Below are 26,105 nucleotides of genomic sequence, written 5' to 3' on the forward strand. Positions count from 1 at the left end.
TCAGAGAGCCCCACTGGGATAGGGGCTGGGCACTCACTGTTCACTACAGACACCTCACTGAAACCATGTTTTCAGTCTAGCTCCCCGTCCTCATCTCACCTGTTCCCAGTGTGCTAAGTCTGCAAAGCTCCCTGGTTCAGTGTCTCTAAAAAAAATTACACCTCCCAACTCTGGCTAGGAAAGAGCAAGGGAAGTTACTGCTGCACAGGATAGGGGATAGCATCAAAGGTCTCAGATTTCCATCCAATTCCATTTTCTCCTCTTTTCATCCCCTGCCTTCCCAGGTTCCTGCTGCCTCAAGTTCCTGTGTTTCTAGGGGCTGTGGTTCTCTCCCGCAGGTACTATTTTCTCCATTCTGTCAGCTGCCTTCACTGGCTAGCTGCTTCTGAAAATATGTTGCTATCTCTGTTACTGTTGTTTTCCCTCCAACTCTCTTTCTCTGTGGGTTCATACCCTTTTAATTCCTTTACATTTGCTCTGTCAGGGTTTCAAGAGGGAGCAAAAATAAATGCATATATTTAATTTACTGTGTTTTAAATAATTGAATGTTCTTTATAGTTTTATAAAAATTGAATGAAGCCCTAGCCTGTTTGGCTCAGGAGATAGAGTGTCAGCCTTTTAGACCAAAGGATCCCAGTCAAGGGATGTACCTTGGCTGCAGGCTCCTCCCCTCTGGTCAGGGCACCCGCAGGAGGTAACCAATTGACGTGTTTCTCTCACATCAATGTTTCTCTCTGTTTTTCCCTCTCTCTTCCACTCTCTCTAAAAGATCAATGGAAAAATATCCTCAGGTGAGAATTAATTAAAAAAAATTTTTTTTGAATGGATATTCTACAGACTCACTTCTGCATGGTAAGTTCCATAATATTTTTGCAATTTAGAAAATATTTTTTAAATGTTAAATCTTTGTTGTTGAAAGTATTGCAAATGTCCAAATTTTTCCCCATTGACCCCTTCTAGCTTGCCCTGGTCCCCCACCCCAGGCCTTTAGTATGCTATTGTCTATGTCGATGGATTATGCATACATATATCTATCTATCTATCTATCTATCTATCTATCTATCTATCTATATGCACTAGAGGCCAGGTGCATGAAATTCATGCACAGGGCGGGGGGGGGGGGGGGTGTGAGGGGTCCCTCAACCCAGCCTGCACCCTCCCCAATCTGGGACCCCTCGAGGGATGTCCGACTGCCAGTTTATGCAGTTGGGGGCTATCTGGCAGACGGACATTCCTCTTACAATCCAGGACTGCTGACTCACAACTGTTCACCTGCATGTCTTCTTGATTGCTCTTAACCACTTCTGCCTGCCAGCCTGATCACCCCCTAACCACTCCCATGATACCCTGATTGATGTCTAACTGCTCCCCTGCCAGCCAGTTTGCTCCCAACTTCCCTCTTCTGCCTGCCTGATCATCCCTAACTGCCCTCCCTTGCAGGGTTCATTGCCTCCAACTGTCCTTCCTTACAGGCCTGGTCCCTCTCAATTGCCCTCCCTTGCAGGCTTGGTGCCTCCCAACTGCCCTCCCCTGCTGGCCACATTGTGGTGGCCATCTTGTGTCCACATGGGGGCAACCATCTTTGACCACAAGGGGCAGCTGTTGTGTGTTGGAGTGATGGTCAATCTGCACATTACTCTTTTATTAGATAGGATAGAGGCCTGGTGCATGGGTGTGGCCAGCTGGTTTTCCCTGAAGGGTGTCCCAGATCAGGGTGAGGTTTCCCTTGGGGCATGGGGTGTCCTGAGTGAGAGGTCTGTGGTGGTTTGCAGGCCAGCCATGCCCCCTGGCAACCCAAGCAAAGGCCCTGGTATCTGGAATTTATTTACCTTCTACAATTGAAACTTTGTAGCCTGGAGTGAAGGCTTATGCTGGCAAGGGCAGGTAGAAACCTTGGATTCCTCTGTTGCCTGGGAAACCCAAGCCTCCCTTCTGCTCTCTGTGGCTGCAGCCATTTTGGTTGGGTTTATTTGCATACTTGCTCTGATTGGCTAGTGGACGTGGCTGGTGGTGTGCCTTGTGAGTGTAGCAGAGTGCTGGTTAATTTGCATATTACTCTTTTATTAGTTAGGATACAAGTTCTTTGTATGAGGTAGGATACAAGATCTCTTCCTACCCAGCCAGCCATCCTATGTTTTATCTTGCCCTTTTAATTTAAAGATTAGTGTTTTATAATATACAAGATGTATCAGCATATGAGTAATGTATATAAGTTGTAAATAAATAGACATGTAGAGAGGGCATGCTCAAAAGTGTTATATCAAAGGGGCTGGTCAAATATTTTAAGAAAAATTAAGAAAAAGAGGTTGAATTTCATTTGGGTCAGTATACTATAGAGAGCAGTTATAGGAGGTGAGATATGAGTATCAACATAAAAAGGGAAATAGAAATAGAAGAACTTAAAGCTGATTAAATTGTAAGTGTGGAATTTTGATAGTTCAGAGCTAAGAAAGGATGAGAGCTGACACTAGGTATAATGTATCAGATACACCCTACCTTTACATCACTTATACCCCATTTATGCTTCTTTGGTAGTAGGCATTAGACAGCAAAGAAAGTCAGGCTCAGAGAGGTTGAGTGATTTGCCCAAGGCCACAGGATGGTAACTGGCATAGCCTGGATTGAAAGCCAAGTCTTTCTGATTCCAGGGCCTGTATATTTACAACACACCTCTTTGTCTACTCAGGGCAACATTAGCCACCATTTCCCTTCCAGAAATTGGTTTTATTAATGTTTGCAATCAAGAATATAATTTAAATGAGGTACCTGATTTCAGGTTAAACATCCTTGTTGTTGAGTTTACAATAACATCTGCACTTTCTTTTGTAATATCTCCAATAGCAACCTGGAAAGTAATTGCACCAATTTTCATTTCATACACTGTGGGCCAAGGGCAAGTGACAGACCCAAAGATACCTGAAAAGAAAGGAGATGGGTGAAGGAGCAGCTGGCTCCTGTAGGAAAAACATGAAGGGTCTCTCCTTTCTTCTTTTCCCCTTGAAATAAATCCAAACATTGCCATGTCTCCTAGTCTATTAAGCTGCTGGGTGTTTTTGTTGTTGTTGTTGTTTTTAAAAGGAAATCAGAAAACAATGTTTTGTAGCAATAGGAATATCTACATTTTCTCAGTTAAATAGGATGAGGCAGAAACATCTGCTTGACCATCTATTTGTCTGCAAAAGTTGCTGTGATGTCATGAGAGAGAAAGAAGGTGAGAGAGCAAAGTGCACTCTCATTTCATGCTGACATTTCGTGGAGATTCTTTTTTTTAACTTTATTGATGTATGGTTGACAAACAAAAATTGTATATATTTAAGGTGTGTATTGTCAGTTTTCATTGTGAAATGATGCCACAATTGAGCTGATTAACACACCCATTCTCACACAGTTGCTGTGTGTGTGTGTGTGTGTGTGTGTGAGTGTAGTGAGAACCCTTGAGATCCACTCTCTTAGCAAATTTCAAGTATTTGATACATTATTATTAACTGTATTCCCCATGCTATAAATTAGGTCTCCAGAATTTATTCATCTTAGAACTAAAAGTTTGTACTTTAGGCGATCCTTTTATTACCATTTTACAAAAAGGAAAAATGGTCAGAGTGGCTAGGTCATTTGTCCAATGTTAAACAACAGCTCACTAATCAACATGGAGCTCTTCCTCCCCTTCATATCCCACTGGAATAACAATAGCAAGGCTGCTCTGGGGAAATCACAGTGATATGCCATTTAACATGTTGACATATGACTGTCCACTCTACACTCCGAGGCTCTACAACTTAGAAGTGCCATTTCTACTAATGACCTCCGTTTCCACATTTATACAATGGCAACAGAACCAACCACCTGCCCATGGGGCCATGGTATAAGTTTAAATAATATAATACTTATGAAAGCAATCAGTAAAGTTTAATGTGCCATGCAAATTTCAGTTATCTTTTATTATACTAGAGGCCAGGGGCAGGAAATTCATGCACTTAGGGGGTTCCTCAGACTTGGCTGCGCTCACCAGTTGTGAGCCCGGCTTCTGGCTGAGTGGTACTCCTTCCGTGGGAGCGCACTGACCACCTGTACTGAGCGTCTGCCTCCTGGTGGTCAGTGCAGGTCATAGTGACTAGTTGTTCCACTGTTCAGTCAATTTGCCTATTAGCCTTTTACTATATAGGATCTTAGAAATTCTGGCCTCATTACCAGTTATTTCATTCACAACAATATGATCTATTCTTTAGAACACACTGACACTTTCTCCATTACTGATTTGTTCTTCACAGGAATTTGTCTCTTTCTATGGGACTTCAACAACACCAAAGAGTTACTAAGCAAAGGGAAACATTGCCCCAGTAGAACAAATTAACCAGCCAGACCTTGGGTATTTCCAACCATGATAATCCTTTCCTTGTTGAGATTTCCACTCCACCATCTAGTGAATTTATTTAAAAATGCCTAGAGAGAAAGAAACACAGTTACTGACCACATCAATGCTTTGTAGAAATATTAACCCAATTCTTTGGAACATGGAGAATCATCAAACAGGAACAATCGTTCTCAATAGATTTTCTTATTTCAGAGACTTTTTAATCAAAGGGTTATGATTCAATTTAGGAATTTCCTCAATACCAGTGCTGAAGAAGAAAGTGCTGTTATTTGTACATCTAAAAAAAAAACCATCAGATTGCACTTAGCTTGCCAGAAAGACCAGAAGAGATATGTAACCATACCTTACGGCTTTCATCATCATCAAGATGTACCAGAAAGTAAACTTTTTGTAAGGTTTTCAGCCATGCCCTGGTACTAAATTTGGACACTTCTGAAAGGATTAGTTCAGCAAATACAGCTTTGGGAAACCCCAGATTTCCTGTTCCAATCATGGGAAATGTAATTGATGAGAAAGATAGCCGTTCTACAGTCATCAAACAGTTCTTGATTATATTTGCCATTATCTGAAATGTACAAAATTCATTATATAAGTTAGGGCTCAAGCTGGTAGAAAACAGAAAAACTGTGGTTACAGCAACCCTGACCAAGCCCTCTCTGTTATCTTAGGTTTTGTCAGGGCTTATGGAGGCAGAATGAGAAACCAAGAAGAGGGAGAGGACTTTTACAGAGATTCAAACTCATGCAGGAAGACTTTTACAGAGATTCAGACTCATGCAGGAGAGAGGGTCCCAACAGTATGGAAATGTTATGAGTATCTCGTTGCAATTAAAATTGATGTTTATGAAAAGTTTTAAATAACATGGGCAAGTGTTTATGTTATGTAAAAAAAAATAAGCAGGATTAAAAATAGAAGAATATATTAACTAAAAATAAATATGCATAAAATAGAAGATAATATAGTAAAATGTTAATCAAAGTTATCTCTGTGTGGCTGGATTATGATTTTTATTATATTTTTGTGCTTTCTGTGTATTTTCTGCAAGGTACACATATTACTTTATATTCTGAAAAAAAAAGGTTAGGGGAGTTAAATTAGGAATAGAGGTGAAAATTATATCATCAAAAGAAGGGCACTGACCCTTCTTCATTCTACACCACAAATATGGCTGCATTTCTTAGTTATACTGAAGGATTATTATGCTAATCTACAATAATCTTCAGACACCATTTCTGGAGAATCCCAATAATTGCTATTCCTTTTAAAGGTCAATTTTTTCTGAAATAACTGAAAGTTGTGATGGACTCTTCACGAAAGGTAATAAAGATTTCAATAAATAAACAGGGCTAAATACATGTTAGGGTTTCTCAACCTGGACCAGATAATTATTTGTTGTGGAGACTGGCATATGCCTTGTAGGGGATTTAGCAGCAGTCCTGGCCTCTACCCCTAGCTACCAATAGCAGCTGTAACAGGCCAAATGTTTCCCTATGAGATAAATTCGGTTTGGTTGAGAACCACAAAACTATACCATGTCAGAAGATTAGCAATGCTACCAAATGAAATGGAGAACTAAGGACTTTTTTTTACCTGCAAAGAAGATCGTGCTCCATTATTCCAGTCTGGAGCCACAACATGGAGCACAGCTTTGTAGTTCAGATTGCAGCCACTTGTCATGAATATGCTACCCACTTTCTCCTCTGTTTCCTGCCTGGTGGCATTTAACTCTGTCTGGAGCATGGGACCAGCTTTACACAAAAGAGACTGAGAGAGTGATCCCCTTCCAAGCTGAAGATCCGCGGGTACAGTGTTGACAATGACATCGGCCTTAGTGAAAACAGCAACAATTTGTGAGAGGTTGGATCAATAAATAACTACTGAGCACCTTTGACCTGCTAAGTATTGTGGGGTACTGCACAAGCTATGCTTTGCATCTCACACTGGCCTATCAGCCCTATTCTCAGGGAGCTTACAATCTGTTGTTAGCACTTAGACACTATAATCAAGTGAGCCCCAAAATTTAAAAATTAAGGAAATACATACCCACTACCATCAAGTCAAAAAATTATGAGTCAGCCTAGAGCTATGAAAATGACTGAAACACCCAGAGATTAAAAATAATAATAATAAAATAAATGAAAGGCAGTGGCAGAAAGAGAAGCACACAGAAAATTTGAGAGAGACTGAGGAAGAAATAATTGCTTTTAGGCAGGCAGGAACTGAGAATAATTGTTTTGATTTCATTAGTATACGTAAAGAAAGAATGGGTCCATCTGAAAGGGGGTTTCTGACCAGCCTTAAAGGCTAGACAAAGGAAGTTCACAGAAGTGAAGGTCAGCCTGTCCTACAGTACTCAGTTCTCTGATATCTGTGATCTGTGCCAAGACCATCTCTTTGGTGAGATGGGGTCATGGCCTGATGCCAATAGATATTATATATTCAGTTCACCTAATTTCATTTATTTCAATTTTTTTTGAATTTTATTTATTTATTTATTTATTTGTTTATTTATTTATTTTTGCTCAAATTTGGAGGGAGAACACTGATCATATGGATTTTGAGGATTCCAGTCCCTTGGGGAGCTCTTCCTCATTGTAAATGAAAAGGTGTTTGTGCCTTGGGACCAATAATAGTTCTATTTCACAAGTTAACAATCAGCACTTATAGGTCCACCACAATCTTAAATGAAGTTAATATAAACTGATCTCTGGACCCAAGAAGGTCTTTGCAGGGACAAGAGTGAGTGAGCCTTCAAAAATAACAAACAAACAAACAAAGAAAAAATTAGATCCAGCCCACTTTCTTCTCACTCCCACTTACAGCCTCACTCTCTACTTACTGAATCAATATATTAACATGTAAAAGGTAAAATGGGCTTAATGTCCAAATCAGTTTTTAAAAAAAAAACACCTTTATAATAATATACAATTATTAATAGCTATAGACATTCCAAAAAAGGATAGGTATCATTTAGATTGGATTGTTTAGTAAAGTCTTTACAGAGAGGATAATGGCTAGAACTAAGACAGGTAGAAAGAACACAGGAAAGCATTCTAAGTAGGTAACTATCTAAGAAAGTTCATGAAATTGAGGAAGGTCAGAAGGTTGGCCCATTTAGTTAAAAAACTGTCTCAATGGTGAGAGATAGGGCTGGGAACAGACTTAGAGCCAGATGATGGAGGACTCTGAAAAGCCAGCTTTTTCTGAACTTTATCCTATAGGCAGTGTGGAGTATCTGATATAACAATGTTTTAGGAATATGCATCAAACAGCAATGTAGCGGATAGATTGGAGGGTGAAAGACTAAAGGCAAGATGGCAAGGCCAGTACCAAGGGGATGAAAAGAAATGGGTATGTACAAGACACCTGTGCAAGGAGGCTTTGAAACTCACTTGAGAGTGAAAGGAATTCAGAGAAGAAAGAGTTTAAGAGGACTCCAAAGTTTATACAGCATCATCCATGGGTGAGAATAGGTACCCTGGCATGATTTGACAAGAATTTAACAATCAATAGACCAATAGTGGAAAGACCGAGATCAGTGCTGGGGTAGTATCTTAACCCTGCCAGTACTGGCTTTACAATTGGTCTGAATAACCACTGCACTATGCCAATTCCTAGAGAGACAAAGAAATTTAGTGTGCTTTTGTGTCATTCAGTTTCTTTCTAGTCTGATTATATTCATCAAGCAGTCTCATAATAGTCATCTACAGAGCTCACTATTATCAGTAGCGACGGCAATTACCTTTCTTGTTGTAAATTAAATAATTACAATTCCATTTTACAAATGAGTTTCTTGAGTTTGATTAATATCAGGTCAAGTCTGGTTATAATAAGATTAAACTTTTTAACCTGTAGATCAAAGTCCTGAACCCATATGACAAAGGGGTCTACAGGCTGCATTTATTCTAGAGAACATGAAGTAGCTGGCTGCCTTGCCTCTTCCACCTCATTAGCTGCAGCAAAAGCAAAAAATAAAAATGAAAAAATTAATTCCCGTGGTTTATAATCCATAAGAGTCTAAATTTGTAAGAAATATTCTCTACTCATTAGTCTTGAACACGTGCCATCTGAAGGTAAATATCAAGTGTCAAAATGGTGGTGGCTATAGAATTATGAAGACTTCAAATCAATAATAGTTCTCAGCCCTAGCTACATCTTAGAATCACTAAGAATGCTTTCAAAAACCTCTAACATTTAGACCATATAACTGACCAACTAAAATCAGGATCTCTAAGGATGGGGCTTGGGCATTGATATTTTAAGTTTTTCAGATGGTTCTGAATTGCAGTTAGGATTGTTTCATGGACGTCAATTATAGAGAGGACACAAGGCCTGCTAATTGATGATTCCAAGGAAAAGGAAGCAATAGGAGGACAGGGGCAGGCAAGAGCCGAGCTGAGCATTTAGTACCTGTACTGGTAACTTTTCTCCCTCCTCATTCCTCCCATGCCTCAGAAAGTGCTCTGGCAGAAGCAACAGGGTGTGTTTGTGAAGGGTGATATTATAGCATGATATACATATGTCTTCCCCATTGATGCTGATTGAACAGGAGAATAAAATAGAGTTGGGTTGAGAGTAAGTCAAGATAAGTTATCTATAACTAGAGGCCTGGTGCTTTAAATTTGTGCACAGGGGTGTATCTGTGTCCCTCAGCCCAGCCTACACCCCTCCAATCTGGTACCCCTTGAGAGATGTCCGACTGCCCGTTTAGTCCTGATCCCACTGGTGGAATCGGGTCTAAACAGACAGTTGGACAACCTTCTCACAATGCAGGACTGCTGGCTCCCAACCGCTTGCCTGCCTGCCTGCCTGCCTAATTGCCCCTAACCACTTCTACCTGCTGCCTGATCACTCCCTAACCTAGGGGTGTCGAACTCAATCAGAGAAGGGGCCAAAATCTAAAATCCAGCCTAAATTGCGGGCCGAATGGTTTACTGAACAGTCATAAACTGTCATTGTGATGGGAACGCAGTGGAGTGCAGTGATGACAGCGCGGTGCGGGCCACATTGCAAGGCCTGGCGGGACGGATTTGGCCCGCGGGCCTTGTGTTTGACACATGTGCCACTCCCCTGCCAGCCTGATCAATGCCTAACTGCTCCCCTGCTGGCCCGATTGCCCCTAGCTGCCCTCCCCTTCAGGCCTGGTCAGCCCAACTGCCTCCCCTGCTGGCCTGGTTGCCCCCAACTTCTCTCCCCTGCAGGCCTGGTCCCTCCCAACTGCCCTCCCCTGCAGGCATGGGTCCCCCCAACTGTCCTCCCCTGCAGGCCTCGTTGCTCCAAATTGCCCTCCTCTGCTGGCCTGGTCACCCCTAACTGCCTTTCTCTGCAGGCCTGATCACCTCCAACTGTTCTCCCTTGCAGGCCTGGTTCCTCCCAACTGCCCTCCCCTGCTGGCCATCTTGTGGTGGCCATCTTATGTCCACATGGGGGCTGCCATCTTGTGTGTTGGAGTGATGGTCAATTTGATATTACCTCTTTTTATTATATAAGATACTAAAACCATAATATGCAAATTGATTGAACCGCCAAATAGCAAAATGACCTTCCAGACAACCATGCTATGACACACACTGGCACCAGGCCAGCCAAGACAGGTGCAATGCGATTGGGGGCAGGCGCCATTGCTCCATAATTTCCCCACAGAGGAAGGCCCAGGCCACCCTCTGCAGAGCAATTGATGGGAAAGGAGATGGGGGGTGGGGGAGGGCTCCATGATCAATTGCCCTAGAGAGGGAGGCCCAGGCCACTGACTGGCAGGCTGCGTCAGGTGGGTGGGGTCTCCCTCCGTGGGATGATCGATCTCAGGTTCCCTGACTATGCTGCCAGAGGATTCAGGCCAGGCTGAGGGACACCCCCACCCCCTCCACACACACACACACACACACACACACACACACACACAGCAAGTTCACAAATTTTGTGCATGGGACTCTAGTAGAGAAATAAAAGAGGTAGGTTTGCACAACCTGGTTTGTGGTTAAACTTGGATCTCCCCATATGAGTACAGGTGGAAGAATATTGGAAATGGTAAGTATAACACTGCATGAACTCCAGGTGGGTTTAACTTCTCAAACTTATACAATCTTAATTGTTAACCTTAAATCACAGAACCAGTTCATTGGACCCCATTGTTCCTTTATAGATTTACTAAATAGAACCACTTACACAGAAACATGAAACATCTCCACTTATCAGCACGAGTTTCAGACCTTCTTGGGTATTGGTTGAGGCTACCTTTTGATTTGGGTTGTCATGGTATTTTGACTGTGAAGAAAACAGTAAAACACATGTAAAACACATTACCAGACAATGCTGTCTAAAGACTTTCTTCATAGGTATTTAAATAAAAAATAACTTATAGATTTCATAGACTTCTCTAACTCAACTCATAATTAGATTCAAAAGCAAGTAATTTATTATCACAATGTTTGAGTATCAACTGTATTTAATACCCTAACTTCTAATGAGTTCTTTTACTTATTATCCCAAGAATCCTAGTCTAGCAGACCCTTTCCATTTCCCCTGACTTACCACTTAAGGGTGCCTTATTCATATTGGCAACTGTATTTTCTGCCTGAGGACTTCCTGTATGTAGTGCCAACATCTGTTTTGCTTGCCAGTGTAGCAGAGAGGAAGTAAATTAAGCTGCCCTCCCTCACCCTCAAGCCCTCATTAACGATTGACAGGAGCTGGTGTAAAACTATTCAAGTAATCTTGTCTCCCAGATAGGGATCACTTTGATTTCCCCAGTGGGTATAAGTAGTAACTGATTTGATAACACACCCTACAGGGTTCTTTACTTTCCTATTTTAATTACTTGCAATTGAGCCCAGCCCATAAGACGCAGTGGTTGAGTGTCGACCTATGAACCAGGAGGTTATGGTTTGATTCCCAGTCAGGGCACATGTCGGAGTTGCAGGCTTGATTCCCAGTGTGGGGTGTGCCGGAGGCAGCTAATCAATGATTCCCATCACAGAGGCTTTTATCTCTCTCCCTCTTCCTTCCTTTCTGAAATCAATAAAAACATATATTTTTAAATCACTTGCTTCTGTCTCAAGTCCTCATCTGGGGGAACCCAAAGTAAGACACACCCTGCAGTTTCCCAAAACAATGCCTTAGTTTGACCAGTAATCAGTCATATAATTTTAGGATTTAAAGAGTCAACACAGATTATCCAGGACAGAAACGTCATTCTTCTTAAAGGAAAAGAGTGTGCAAAGACATGAAGTCACTTGCTCAAAGTCAGACTACTAGCTAATGAAAGAAAAACACAATACTTAAATCTGCTCTTCACAAAAGAGGAGCTCAGCCGAAACCGGTTTGGCTTAGTGGTAAAGCGTCGGTCTGCGGACTGAAAGGTCCCAGGTTCGATTCCGGTCAAGGGCATGTACATTGGTTGTGGGCACATCCCCGGTAGGGGGTGTGCAAGAGGCATCTGGTCGATGTTTCTCTCTCATCGACATTTCTAGCTCTCTCTCTCCCTTCCTCTCTGTAAAAAATCAATAAAATATATTTTTTTTTTAAAAAAAAAAAGAGAGAGAGAGAGGAGCTCAATGGTAAAAACATGCCACATGTCACACACACACACACACACACACACACACACACACATACCTGTGACAGACATTATTCATTGGTAACAGCACTCTTTTTCAATCAATCCAGATACAGTCTCAGAATCTTTCTCAACACGGAGCTCAGGCAACAACTACCATTTGATCAGCAATAACACATGAAATGAAATGTATTTTCCATGTCTGATCTAACTCAAAAAGGATATGAATTTTCTTTGCTTACAATAGTCTTAGAGAATTATTCGCACTCTACTTTGTGAAACAAACAGAAAACTCCAGAAGGACTGGGAATGAGCTTCTTGAACAATCCTTTTCACTTTCTCCAGAATGCCATTCTTCACTTATACGTACTCTCCTTCGTGCAACGTGGCATGTCAGGTGAAAGCATGAACCATGATCTCTCACATTCAGAATTCCTTGGGTATGGACTCTTTCACAGGCACTGATGTGAAGACTAGAGAACCTTTCAGCAGAACCAGCCACATTCTCTGTCACAATGTTTTGGCTGGTATTGTTAGTTGTGTTACAATTCTTTTTACACCCTCCAAACAACCTATTATTATGACCATTTCCTTGACATATCAATCAAAATCCTATTATTCTCTCTGCTGGCTTTTTATGTCCTCCCATACCATTGGCTTCACATTCGTTTTGGTGACTTGATATTTAGAAATAATATGAGAAAATTGTTTAGAAACTTTTCCATTCCAGGTCTTGTGTGCTACCTCCAGTCTTATTCAGCTGACTTGGGGCCATGTTACCTCACAGCGGCCCCTTCCCCTTTTATAATTTTCATTCCAATCAGGTGACACTTTCTCTGCAAGCTTCATCCTTATGAAAGGATCCAGAGCCACCAGGAATGGTGCTGGCAGCTTTCTGAATGGTTCTTTCCTTCCAAGTAAGATTGTGTCCCAAGACTCATAACAGAGAAACACAGACAATGGGCCTCTCTTTGAAGAAAAGCTTTTTGATCAAGTAGGGGTCGACCACTAAAAAAATAAAAGGTAGATATCATTCAGACAAAATCTTTGGCACAAGAAGAAATCCTGACACTAATGAGACTCTGAAATACAGTATGTCTACTCTCTAAAATAGTACCACTGTCAAGCAGTTCAATGAAAGATGTGGCATAAAGGAATGAAGTGGAGTTAAACCTCACCTAATGAAATAAATCTATTCCATTCATGGTTAGTTTGCAGTGAAGTTTTATAAAATTAATCTGGTTTTCCCTCTGACATTCAATATAATATTGGAGAGGTGATTTTTTTTTCTGGAAAAAAATCTGGCCCTAAAATTTTTTTTAAAGTAAAAATAAAACAATGTGGCCCTGAGAGATTCAATAGATACAAACAATAATGCATGAACAATCAAAATAACCTATTAGAAGTTAAGCCAATGCCACTTTAAAAGAAGAGTTATAATAGTCAAAAATATTAAAAACAATTGTGTGCTGTAATCAAAAGAAGTCAAAATAATGTCAGATTCTCTAGAACAGTGATTCTCAACCTTCCTAATACCATGACCCTTTAATACAATTCCTCATGTTGTAGTGACCGCAAACCATAAAATTATTTTTGTTGCTACTTCATAACTAATTTTGCTACTGTTATGAACCATAATGTAAATATCTGTGTTTTCCCATGGTCTTAGGCAACCCCTGTGAAAGGGTTGTTTGACCCACAGGTTGAGAACTGCTGCTCTAGAAGCAGAGCCTAGGATGGGAATATGCAAGTGATTTATTAAACTTGTATCCTTGGGAGAAACCTGTAAGAAGTGAGAGAAGATAGATAATGTGGTTTAGGTTAAGCCTGGCTTCTGTGTGACCCTTCAAGGAGTTCTGGAGAATATAAAATTATGTCATAGTTGAGACAAGAAAGCTGGGTTCTTGTACCTCCATACCAGTCAGTTATTGTCTATGGGCCCTCCTGGTTGGGAGATGAATGTAAACTCCCAGACACCTCCAGTTTTCAGAACTTCAGTCTCCCAAAGTCCTTCACAGCAAGACTTACAGCAGTTATAAGTGCACCTAATAAATAAGATATCCTAGGGCATCTGGAAGAGGCACCAATTGGAAGGAAGAACACTTAGGGAAGTCTAAAGATTAACTTTAGAAGAAAGAGAATGTGACTAACCCATGAAGTCATGTAAAATTATCTAAGGGATTTTGGCTGACAGCAAATTCAGTATAAACTAAAAGTGATGTAACTGTGTTTGATGAGGGGAAAGGTCACCAAATGCTGGCAGGGATACAAAGCAAAGAGAACTATCATTCATTGCTGGTGGGAATGCAAAATGATGCAGCCATCTTGGAAGACAGTCTGGCAGATTCTTATAAAACTAAATATGCTTTTGCCATATGGTCCAGCATTTGCTCTCCTTGATATTTACCCAAATGAGATGAAAACTTATATCCACACAAAACCTACACATAAATGCTGACAGCAGCAAAAGAGCTTTATTCATAATAGCCATAACTTGGAAACAACCAAGATGTCTTTCAATAAATGAATGTCTAATAAATTGTGGTACTTGCGTAAAATAGAATGTTATTCAGAGATAAAAAGAAATGAGCTATCAAGTTACAAAAAGACAGGGAGGAACACAAATGCCTATTGCTAAAGTAAAAGCGCCACTCTGAAAGGCTACATTTTGCATGATTCCAACTATATGACATTCTGAAAAAGGCAAAACTATGGAAACAGTACATAGAGACTACACAGATATCAGTGGCTGCCAGGAGATTGGAGGAGGGAGAAAGGAATAGGTGGAGCACAGGGGATATTTAAGACTCTGAAATTATTCTGTATGAAACTGTAATTGTAGTCACTCACTAGTAACATGCATTAGTTAAAACCCATAGAACTGTGGACAAAAGGAGCCACATTCTAACCTCACAAGCTCAGGGAAAGCCTGCAAGGCAGTCTTGCAAACTCTTAAAGTACCCACAAAGGATGGTGTAAAGTTAAACTTTAACTAAAAGCAGTTATGGTGGGTAGTCACCTCCTAGCCGGTATCTTCCCTGACAAGGTTAACTTTTACTTATCTGAGCCTGTCTTTTTGCATCTACTATAACATATCCTTGAAATGTTAGGGTAATTTGTTACTTCCTTTTTTTCCAGACCCCCTTGGGGCACAACCAAATATACCCGGGCACCAGGATTAAGACCATAAATTCCTTATTGATATGATGATAATTGCTGACTGATAACTATCGTGCACCCACTTCATTTTACTTTTTATCCAATCCCAGAGGTTTCCCTGCTTTGCTTTTTCCCACCTCCTTAAGCTATCACCAATGGATTTCATGTAACCCACTTAGATATCCTCTTTTGATGTAAAGTATAAAACAAAATTAAAAACCACCATTCTCAGGAGCATTATCCCAATCAGTTAAGATTCTGCTTTCTGGCACTTGTCAACATTTGGCTCAAATAAACTCACAAAAATTCTTTATAGATTTGAATGTTTTTACATTAGAGTGAACACTCATGTATTGGACTTTAGTTAACAATAATGTATCAATGCTTTTTCATCAGTTAAAACAAATATACTACAATACAATAATGCAAGATGTTAATATTAGGGAAAACTGAGGTCAGTGTGGAGCATGCAGGAGGCAGTTGATCAATGATTCTTTCTCGTCATTGATGTTTCTACCTCTTTTTCCCTCTCCCTTACTCTCTGAAATAAATAAAAATAAAATAATTTTAAATGGTACATATTTGGTCATATTACCCAAAATATAAACTACTTTGTGGCATAAGTATTGTACTTCAGGAGATTGTTACTGCATTTAAAATGATTCATTCAATTTTCCAAATTCTTAATGTGCTCTTTGAGAAGTGATCAGATTCTGAATACATCTTGAAGGTGGAGTGAACAGAATTTCATAACAGACTGGCTATGGGCTATGAGAGAAAGAAAGTAGTCAGCTTGACTTCCAGGTTTTGGCCTTAACAACTAGGAGAATGAAGTTGCTTTCAACTGAGATGAGAAAGCCTGTGGATAATGCAGGTTGGTGGGGTGGGGTGGGGTGACAAGGTTGGGAGTTTTGTTTTGGACAAGTAACAGTTGCATCATATGCTTTTAAGCAACCAAGTGAAGGCATTGCCTAGGCAATGAATGTGGACATTTGAGTTCTTTAGTGTTGGTGAAATATAAATTGGGAATCATGGTCACATTACATATAAATAGGTAGTATTTACAGCCATTAGGCCTCAATAAAACTATGTATAGACAAAAGGGAGAAGAGCACTGAATCCTATAATAAGAACTATAGAAAAGAAGGTGAATGCATGAATAAAGAGAATGAGCAGCTATTGGGGTAAGAATAATAACAACCAAGGTGTGTTGTCCTAACAACAAGTAAAGAAAGTGCATCCAGGAGGAGAGGGTGATTAAGTCAAATACTACTAAAACAGTGGCCAGCAAACTCATTAGTCAACAGAGCCAAATATCAACAGTACAATGATTGAAATTCCTTTTGAGAGCTAAATTTTTTAAACTTAAACTTCTTCTAATGCCACTTCTTCAAAATAGACTCACCCAGGCCGTGGTATTTTATGGAAGAGCCACACTCAAGGGGCCAAAGAGCCGCATGTGGCTCACGAGCCACGGTTTGCCGACCACTGTCCTAAACCAAAAAGTCCCAAGTACTAAGAGATCAAGTAAAATGAAGACTGAAAAATGGCTAATGAGTTTTAGCAACCTGGTGGTCATTGGTGACCACAACAAGAGCAGTTTGGGTGGAATGAAAGAAGTAAAAGCCTCTCTTGAATTAATTTAAGAAAGAATGAGAAAAGATACTCAAGGTCACTAATAATCGGAGAAATGCAAATTAAAAAAATAAAAAAAAAATAATAAATCACACCTGTCAGAATGGCTATCTATACAAATAAAAGGGTAATATGCTAATTAGACCAGATAGACTGGACATCTTCCAGATGTCCTTCTGGACAAAGCCACAGTGGTGGGGGCTCAGACAGAGGCAGTTAGCGGCAATCAGGTCAGCAGGGGAGAGCACTTAGGGGCAATCAGGTTGGCAGGAGAGAGCAGTTAGGGGCAATCAGGCAGGCAGGCAGAGGTGGTTAGAGGTGATCAGGCAGGCAGAGGCAGTTAGGTGTGATCAGGCAGGAAGGGGAACAGGTAGGGGCATCAGGATGGCAGGCAGAGGTGGTTAGGGGTGATCAGGCAAGCAGGCAGGCAGAGAAGTTAGGGGCAATCAGGCAGGCAGGTGAGTGATTAGGAGCCAGCGGTTCCAGATTGCAAGAGGGATGTCCAACTGCCAGTTAGGCTCAATGTAGTATTGGGCTTAAAGTGGCAGTTGGAAATCCCCTGAGGGGTTCTGGATTAGAGAGAGTGCAGGCTGGCTGAGGGACCCTGCCCCACATACACAAATTTCATGCACCAGGCCTCTAGTCATCAATAAGTCAACAAACAAGCATTGGTGAGGATGTGGGAAAAAGGGAACCCCAGTACACTGCTGGTGGGAATACAGATTGGTGCAGCCACTAAAGAAAACACTGTGGAGGGTCCTCAGGAAGTTAAAAATGAAACTGCCTTGTGAACCAGTGATTCCCCTTCTAAGTACATAGTCAAAGAAATCCAAAACATTAATTCAAAAAAAAATATGCACCCCTATGTTCATTGCAGCATTATTTACAACTAGAAGCCCAGTGCATGAATTTTTGCACCAGTGGGGTCCCTCAGCCTGGCCTGTGGGGATTGGGCCAACCAGCTCTCCAACATCCCCCAAGGGGTCCTGGGTTGTGAGAGGATGGTTCTCAGGTGATACCCCCTGGAATCAGGCTCCCTCCCCTCTGGCTCAAGGTGTGTCATCTGAGAACTACAGCTGCAAAGTCACTAAAGTTCGGCCCCCTGGTGATCATTACACATTATAGCTACCAGGCAGATGGTCAGATGGTCAGACAGTTGCTTAGGCTTTTATATATATAGACTAGAGGCCCAATGCACAAAATTTGTACAAGGGGCTCAACCCTCAAAGCCTTGGCTTCATCCAGAGATCATCTAGAAGAATGTCCGGAAGGTCGTTCAGCTATTCAGTCTAATTAGCATATGATGCTTTTATTATTATAAACTAGAGGTCCAGTGCATAAAATTCGTGCATGGGGGTGGGGCGGGGAGGAGAGGGGTGTCCCCCAGCCCAGCCTGCACCCTCTCCAATCTGGGACCCCTTGAAAGATGTCCGATTGCCCATTTAAACAGGCAGTCACACATTCCTCTTACAATCCAGGACTGATGGTTCCCAACCGTTTGCCTGCCTGGCTGCCTGGCTGATTGCCCCTAATTGATTCTGCCTGCCAGCCTGATCACCTCCTTACCACTCCCCTGCCAGCCTGATTGATGCCTAACTGCTCTCCTGCCAGCCCAGTTGCTCCCAACTGCCCTCCCCTGCTGGCCTGGTCACCCCCTAACTGCCACCCCCTGCTGGCCATCCTGTGGTGGCCATCTTGTGTCCACATGGGGGCAGCCATCTTGTGTGTTAGAGTGATGGCCAATTTGCATATCACTCTTTTATTAGATAGGATTATTATAGTCTAGAGCAGTGTTTTTCAACCTTTTTTGGGCAAAGGCACACTTGTTTCATGAAAAAAATCACGAGGCACACCACCATTAGAAAATGTTAAAAAATTTAACTCTGTGCCTATATTGACTATATATAAAGTAATTCTCTTGAATAGGAATCAAATAAACACAAAGAAAGTATTTTATAATTACTTTATTATGAAATATTAAGTAAACAAAATAGTGAAAAATTATAAAATTCTTGTCTTGTCTGCACCTACGGCACACCAGGCAACATCTCACGGCACACTAGTGTGCTGCGGAACAGCGGTTGAAAAATGCTGGTCTAGAGGCCCAGTGCATAAAATTTGAGCACTGGTGGGTGGGTGGAGTCCCTCACAGTCCTGTCCCCTCTCACAGTTTGGGAGCCTTCAGAGGATGCCCTTCTGATGGCCGCAGAGGCTCAAAGCAGGCGCCGTGTGTGTGTGTGTGTGTGTGTGTGTGTGTGTGTGTCCGCTGGGAGCCTGTCCTCAGCTGCAGTGCAGAGGCTCGGAGCAGGCCCTCTTCTATGTTGATCTATTAGACTCCAGGCTGTGCCTGCGTGTTGTTCTCTTAGGCTCGGGGCTGCCCCAAGCCCCTCCTCCTGAGCTGGTCGTGACCGTTACAGAGTCCTGACCTCATTTTGAATATTACCTCTTTATATATATAGATAGCCACGATATGGAAGCAACCCAAGTTCCCATCAATAAATGAATGGATAATAAAGCTGTGATACATATATACAATGGAATGTTCCTCAGCCATAAAAAAAATTAAAAAAATAAATAAATCTTATCATTTGCAACAGCATGGTTGGACCCAGAGAATATTATGCTAAGTGAAATAAGTCAATTAGAGAAAGAAAAATACCATATGATTTTACTTATGTGTGAAATCTAAAGAACAAAATAAACAAACAAAATTGAAAGAGATTCATAGATACAGAGAACAGACTGATGTTTGCCCAAGGGTAAAGGGTTGGAGGACTGGGTAATTACAGAATAGTCACGGGAATGTGAAGTATTAGGAATATAGTTAATAATACTGTAATAACTATGTATGGTGATAGGTGGGTACTGGAAATATCAGGGGGTGGAGAGAGCACTTGGTGAAGTGTATGATTGTCTGACCATTGTGCTGTACACCTGAAACTAATAAAAAATAATATTGAATGTAAACTGTAATAAAAAATAAAGAATAATATTCATCAAAACAAATGAAAAGAGTGACATGAGAGAAAATGGGTGTGGGTAATTACAAACTCAATTGAGAAATTTTGCTGTAAAGGGAAGCAAAGAAATGAAGTTATACCGTGTTTCCCCCAAAATAAGACATCCTCTGAAATAAGGCCTACTTACAGGTTTCCTTCTGAGTGAAATATAAGGCATCCCCTGAAAATAAGGTCCCCCTAGGCTAAACATGAGAGATTTGGTCCACTGATTCTGAAAGAAATGGAGTCACAAGAAATTCACCAAGAAATTCAGGAATTGAATTATTAAGATGATGTTCCAGAAGATGATATGATTGTCATTGAATAAATGAATAAATTCTTGATACTGTAGGATTCACAGTTTGTCTGGTTTGTGTTGACAACTACCGTACTACCGTACCCTATACAGGTAATAAATTTCCTTTATTTTCATTTAACAATAAATGTGTACTGTATTCTTCTTCATGGAAAAATAAGACATTCCCTGAAAATAAGACCTAGCACATCTTTGGGAGCAAAAAGTAATATAACACACCGTCTTATTTTCGGGGAAACAGGGTAGAAAAAGAAGGGCCAAAGGAAGTTTTTTGTGCTACTGCACACACTCAAAAATAATTTAAATTAAAATAAAATTATTTTGCCTAGATCACCACAGAGCCTTGAGTTAATTCATAACATATTTCAGTAGGTATGTGGTAGCTTTGATGTATTTCCCAGTCACCTATATGGCCCTTAGTCTGATTTCATTTGTGCATGAAATGGTTAATAATAACTGTAAACAAAGAAGAGAAATTTATTACCTTTGTAGTCAGAAAACTCAACCAAGGCTGAACTCTCCTCTGGTAAATATTGAACATTGGTCGCTCTTTCTCCATTTGGAGGATTGGTTATCAAAGAAAGTTGTTATGTAATTATTATCAACACAAGGTGGCAGATTTTCAACCCTTAATGGGTCTTGCACATTCCATAAGTCTTGGGAAAATCTGAAGTTGCTGAGCTCTATGGTGTCTGTCACAAACATTAACAAATGTCCAGCCATCTACAAATAAAAATCAGTTGGTACTGTAATTTCATTTCATATTAGAAGAAAACAGATTTTTTAAAAGTAATTTTATTTAAAAGCCATGACTAAATTCTATGTAAAGTTAAATTTCAGTGTCAACTTCTACTTATCCCACATTGCCTACCCTGAATGCACAGCCAACATTAACAGTGAACTCCATTTGAGATTATTATAAAAACATGGATCAGCAGTTACCTTTTCAAGTGAAATCAAGTATATGCAGTCACATTGTAAGCTGATAACAGTAATAATGACTGTAATACAATATTGTTTCCTAGACCTAATTTCTCTTGGTCCCCTCTACTAATTTCACCACATTTCCATCTCTATTTGCATGTGTAATTCTCATAAAGATAATATCCTGTAACTATTAAAACTCACTGGAAAGTTGAAGGTACATGCACAGTGTTTAAGACAATACACTCAGATGTCAGAATGTCTAATTTGAAATTTTTATTCAAATACTTCCTAGCTGCATGACTGTGAACAAGTCATTTAATCCTCTCTAATCCCAGATTTCTTCACTTTACAATGAGGACAATAATAGTAGTATCTATCTCATAGTGCTATATGTTATGAGATAAAGTACATAGAAACTTAACTTAATGCTTAGCATAGACTAAGCACTTGATAAATGTTTGCTATTAGAAGTACCAGAAATAATATTATATATTCCCTTGTAGTTCTCTCACTGGGAGTTAGCGCACAACTTTTAAAGACCCATTGGGGGATGCCTGTAACCTCAAAATAGAATACAACCACAATTTTCAAAGAAGGGTTAAAAGCCATTGTCTGTCTTACCAGTATTTTTGAGAAAAGTGACAACAGCAACTTTAGTATCAGATATTATTTCCACCCTGAAGTCACCATTGGCTTCTCACAGGCCACAAATAAACTCCGAAAGCAAGGGTAGCCCATTCTCAGTCACGGCATCTTGGATATTATAAAATGGAACCAGCAGGGAGGCTTGCAAAGGGTCTTTTTAAAATTCATCTGTTTCATCAACTTCCATTTCATCACTTTACTCATTCTTCTGAAAAGGATTACTTTTATACTGAGGACTTCCAACTCAGCAATTTTTAGGGAGACAAAAACACTTAAAATGTTAGTTTTTATATCTGGTTTGAGATTTGAAAGGCCCTGTTCTTTATATTACTTGCTGATGTTTTTAAATACTTTTTAAAAATAGATTTCACTCATTGCCTTATTAAAAAAAAAATAGCGACTCTTCAGCTAAATGATCATGTGAAGTTAAATATTAGTCTTTGTAAAGACAGATTTATACTCACCCAATCACAGGAAAATGAAAGTAACAGATATGACAGTAAATGATGGTGTTCATCCACTGACCTAAATAATACAGCTACAACTTGTTACCGAAAAGAAAGGAGTTCCTATTTCTGCATGATGAAAGGGCAATCTACAAAGCTAAGCAAAGTGCAAAAAGTGCTGCCTAGATTGGAGAACCAAGAAGGCAGCATCAGTAAACAACTGTACTTGCTGCCTCTCACAACAACATCAAAATTACAACTAAAAGACAGAACAACTATCGTCCAGAACCACAGGAAATCTGGTTGAGTGGAAGTACTACAACCAGACAGGTGAAGAAAGCGCATTAAGACTAGTAGGAGGCACTGAGGTGGAGACGAGGAATGGGCTGGCACCCAGGTGCACTGCTTTTTTAATCAGGAGGAAGATACAAGCTCCCTCTTGCTCTGAACTCCAGTTCCGGGCAAGACTCTGGGGGACCCGGACACATACAGGGTGAAACTGGACTGTCTGGCATAGGAACAGGAAGACAAGGGCAGCTTTCTCTCAGAGGTGCTTGCAGGGGTCATTGTTTCTGCCCTGGGATCTCCCCAGTGCAGAGTTGACTGGCAGCCCTTACTGTTTGCTCTGCCTTGATGATTTCGAGATCCCACACCACCCAATTTACAACCCCACCCACGCTATGCACAGCAGCTTTTGCATATGAATGGCCTGTCCTTTCAATAGGCAGCAAACCTGTCAAATAGGCAGCAGCTGGGTCAAGGAACCCCAAAGCTATCAAAAGAAGGCCCAAGGCTGGCAGCAGCTGCCTGCCTTGCTTTGCAGCTGGGCCTCATCTGGACACTTCCTAACCCAATACAGAGAGGAGGAATCTGCAGATCTTTCTGTAGCTACTGCTGGGTGGACCCCCCCAGTAGCTGACTTTGCACCTCCTTGGAGATCCAAAACCCAGTGTACCCAGTGGTCAGTATGATTACCATACCAGATTGCAACTCTTCACATCCATAAGTGACATACTCAAGGGGAAGACTCAGTGAGCACCAAAACCCCACTGAAGCAAGTCCTATCCCATAAGGGTATCTCCTACACAGTAGCTCTTCCATTGTAGACACAGCTGGTCCTCACAGCCAATTGGCCTAGCAGTCAATTCCTCCCACTGAGCCCAATCAAGGCTCAACTACACCAAGACTGTGCACACAGCCCACAAAGGGGTGCACCAAGAGTGTCCACTCAGATTATTGGGGAGGCCAAGCTACTGGGCCTTAGATGACACCTTCCACACAAGGCCACTCTATCAACTCAAGGAGACTTAGCACCTATCCTATACATAGAAACAAACATAGAGGAGCAGCCAAAATGCAGAGACAAAAAAACAAACAAAAAAAAAAAAAAAAAAACATGTCACAAATGAAAGAAATGGAAGAAAGCTAGCTACTGGATATAGAGTTCAAAACCACAGTTATAAGATTACTCAAGAATCTTCTAGAAACCTCTGAGGAACTTAGTGAGACCTTCAAGGATCTTAGTGAAAATGCCAAGAAAAAGGAAAAGGACCAGTCAGAAATTAAGCATACACTGACTGAAATAAAGAATAATATACAGAGATTCAACAGTAGATTAGAGGATCCCTAATCAAGTCAAAATTTGAAATACAAAGAAGCAAAAAACATCCAACTGGAAAAGCAAAAAGAAAAATGAATCCAAAAACATGGAGATAGTATAAGGAGCCTATAGGACAACTTCAAGTGTACCAACATCTGAATTATGGGAGTGCTAGAAGAAGAGAGAGAGCAAGATATTAAAAATCTATTTGCATAAATAATGACAGAAAACTTCCCCCACCTGGTGAAAGAAATACACATACAAGTCCAGGAAGCACAGAGAACCCCAAACAAGGAGTCCAAAGAGGACCACACCAAGATACATCATAATTAAAATCCCAAGGGCAAAAGACAAAGAGAGAATCTTAAAAGCAGCAAGAGAGAAACAGTTAGTTGCCTCCAAGGGAGTACCCATACAATTGTCAGCTTATTTCTCAACGGAAACTATGCAAGCCAGAGTGAAAAGAAATATTTAAAGTGATGAATAACAAGAACCTACGATCAAAGCTATTATTTAGAATTGCAGGTCAGATAAAGGAAAAGCTAAAGGAGTTCATCACCACCAAACCAGTATTATATGAAATGCTGAAGGGTATCTTTAAGAAGAGGAAGAAGAAGAAAAAGGTAAAAGATAAAAATTATGAACAACAAACTGACAAGAAATACATATCAACAAGAGAGTATAAAAATCAAATGAATAAAAAATATGATGAACAGAATAAACTGGTGAATATAATGGAATCAGGAATATAGAAAGGGAGGAGACTGACAATTCTCAGGGGGAAGGGAGTCTGAGGGGTGTGGGAAGAGATTGGACAAAGATCTTATACCTATGAATGAGGACAGTGGAGATGGGATAAGGGCAGAGAGTGGGGTAGGAACCTGATGGAGGGGAGCTATGGGGGGAAAAAGAGGAAACTCTGTAATAATCTGAACAATAAAGATTTTTTTTAAGTTGGTATTGTCCAGTTAGTGTAGTTCAGTGGTTGAGCTTCAACCTATGAACCAGGAGGTTACAGTTTGATTCCTGAGTTGCAGGCTCCATCCCCACAGCAGGGTATGCAAGAGGCAGCTGATCAATGATTCATTCTCTCTCTCTCTCTCTCTCTCTCTCTCTCTCTCTCTCTCTCTCTCTCTCTCTCTTTCTCTTTTATGTTTCCAATATTTATTTATGGCAAATTTTAGTCAGTTCAGCTCTTCAGTCAGTTCAGTCAGAAGTTCTTTGAGACAATGCCATCGGCCTTGGCCATTCAGAGAATGGAGTCATCTGACTCACCCATCCTGCGGATAGCCCCACAGATAGCATAGGTTTTAATCTGGCCATTGAACCTGCCTATCACCTACTCAACCTCAGCCAAGTTCATCTGAATGGACGTGTGGTTCTTGGAACCGATGATGTGGTTGCTGGTGGAACATTTCAGCGGCACATACAGGTCCACAAACTCACAGCGTCGTTCTGCATGTTGAGAGTGTGCCTGCTGCCACCACCACGAGCACCCAATGATTCTCTTTTATCATTAATGTTTCTCTCCCTCTCCCTTTCTAAAATCAATAAAAATATTTTTAATGTTAAAATAAAACACTGCCTGTTCACTAAGAAGATGGAGGATGAACAGATATTTATAGACATTATAGGGAGAACAGGGGACTTCCATTTTTCATCGTGGACAATTTTACTGTGAACTTAAAACTGCCCTAAAAAATAAATGTGGGCCTAACTGGCCAGCATGACTCAGTGCATGAGCATCAACCTATGAACCAGCAGGTCACAGTTTGATTCTGGTCAGGAAACATGCCCGAGTTACAGACTCAGTCTCTAGTGTGTGGCATGCAGGAGGAAGTCGATCAATGATTCTCTCTCATCATTGATGTTTCTCTCTCTCTCCCTCTCCCTTCCTCTCTGAAAAAAAATTAAAAAATAAAAATTTTACGTGGGCTCAGCCAGTGTGGCTCAATGGTAAACATTGGCGCATGAATCAAGAGGTCCCTGATTCCATTCCAGATCAGTGCACAGGCCCAGGTTTCAGGCTCAATCCCCTTTAAGGGGTCTGCAGAAGGCAACAAATTGATGATGTTTCTCTCTCATTGGTGTTTCTTTCTCTATCTCTCTTCTTCCCTCTTTCTCTAAAAATAAATGAAAACATATTTTTAAAAATAATAAATAAATAAATAAAGTGGGTATATGGGAACTCTCTGTGTCCTCTGATCAACTTTGCTGTGAATCTAAAACTGCTCTAAAAATAGTCTTTTAAAAATGCATTTTAAACAATAAGTACAAAACTAAATAGTTCCAAATTAAGAATAGATAAGAGTACAATAAAAATTCCAGAAATAATATTTAACTTATCAAAAAGTGTAATCTGCCCTAACCGGTTTGACTGAGTGGATAGAGCATCAGTCTGCAGACTGAAAGGTCCTGGGTTCAATTCTGGTTGGTCAAGGGCATGTACCT

The 26,105-nt window shown here is 40.6% G+C and overlaps 1 protein-coding gene, 1 long non-coding RNA gene and 1 pseudogene across 3 annotated transcripts in view; all 3 read right to left on the bottom strand.

Annotated features, from left to right (window-relative positions):
- PARP15 (poly(ADP-ribose) polymerase family member 15) overlaps positions 1–26,105 on the bottom strand; it is a 43,466-nt gene that overhangs the window by 13,299 nt on the left and 4,062 nt on the right. Inside the window, exons 2-6 of one of the 2 annotated variants that reach the window (XM_045583947.1) lie at positions 10,538–10,636; positions 5,963–6,199; positions 4,716–4,937; positions 4,362–4,440; positions 2,767–2,916 (exon numbers count right to left, since the gene is read on the bottom strand). In XM_045583947.1, the coding sequence (XP_045439903.1) occupies positions 2,767–2,916; positions 4,362–4,440; positions 4,716–4,937; positions 5,963–6,199; positions 10,538–10,636 (787 nt within the window). Of the gene's footprint in view, positions 1–2,766; positions 2,917–4,361; positions 4,441–4,715; positions 4,938–5,962; positions 6,200–10,537; positions 11,285–26,105 lie in introns of those variants that run through there. The other variant, XM_045583946.1, reaches the window with a different exon arrangement.
- Positions 12,663–22,581, bottom strand: LOC123652638. The gene is made up of 3 exons (XR_006742083.1): positions 21,585–22,581; positions 20,521–20,759; positions 12,663–12,935 (listed from the first exon to the last, which is right to left on the bottom strand). It is a non-coding gene; the product is annotated as an uncharacterized LOC123652638 (long non-coding RNA).
- On the bottom strand, positions 24,806–25,142 carry LOC118722410 (annotated as a pseudogene).

Source organism: Pipistrellus kuhlii, unplaced genomic scaffold, assembly GCF_014108245.1.
Source record: "Pipistrellus kuhlii isolate mPipKuh1 unplaced genomic scaffold, mPipKuh1.p scaffold_m20_p_2, whole genome shotgun sequence".
In the NCBI taxonomy this organism is placed as follows: domain Eukaryota; kingdom Metazoa; phylum Chordata; class Mammalia; order Chiroptera; family Vespertilionidae; genus Pipistrellus; species Pipistrellus kuhlii.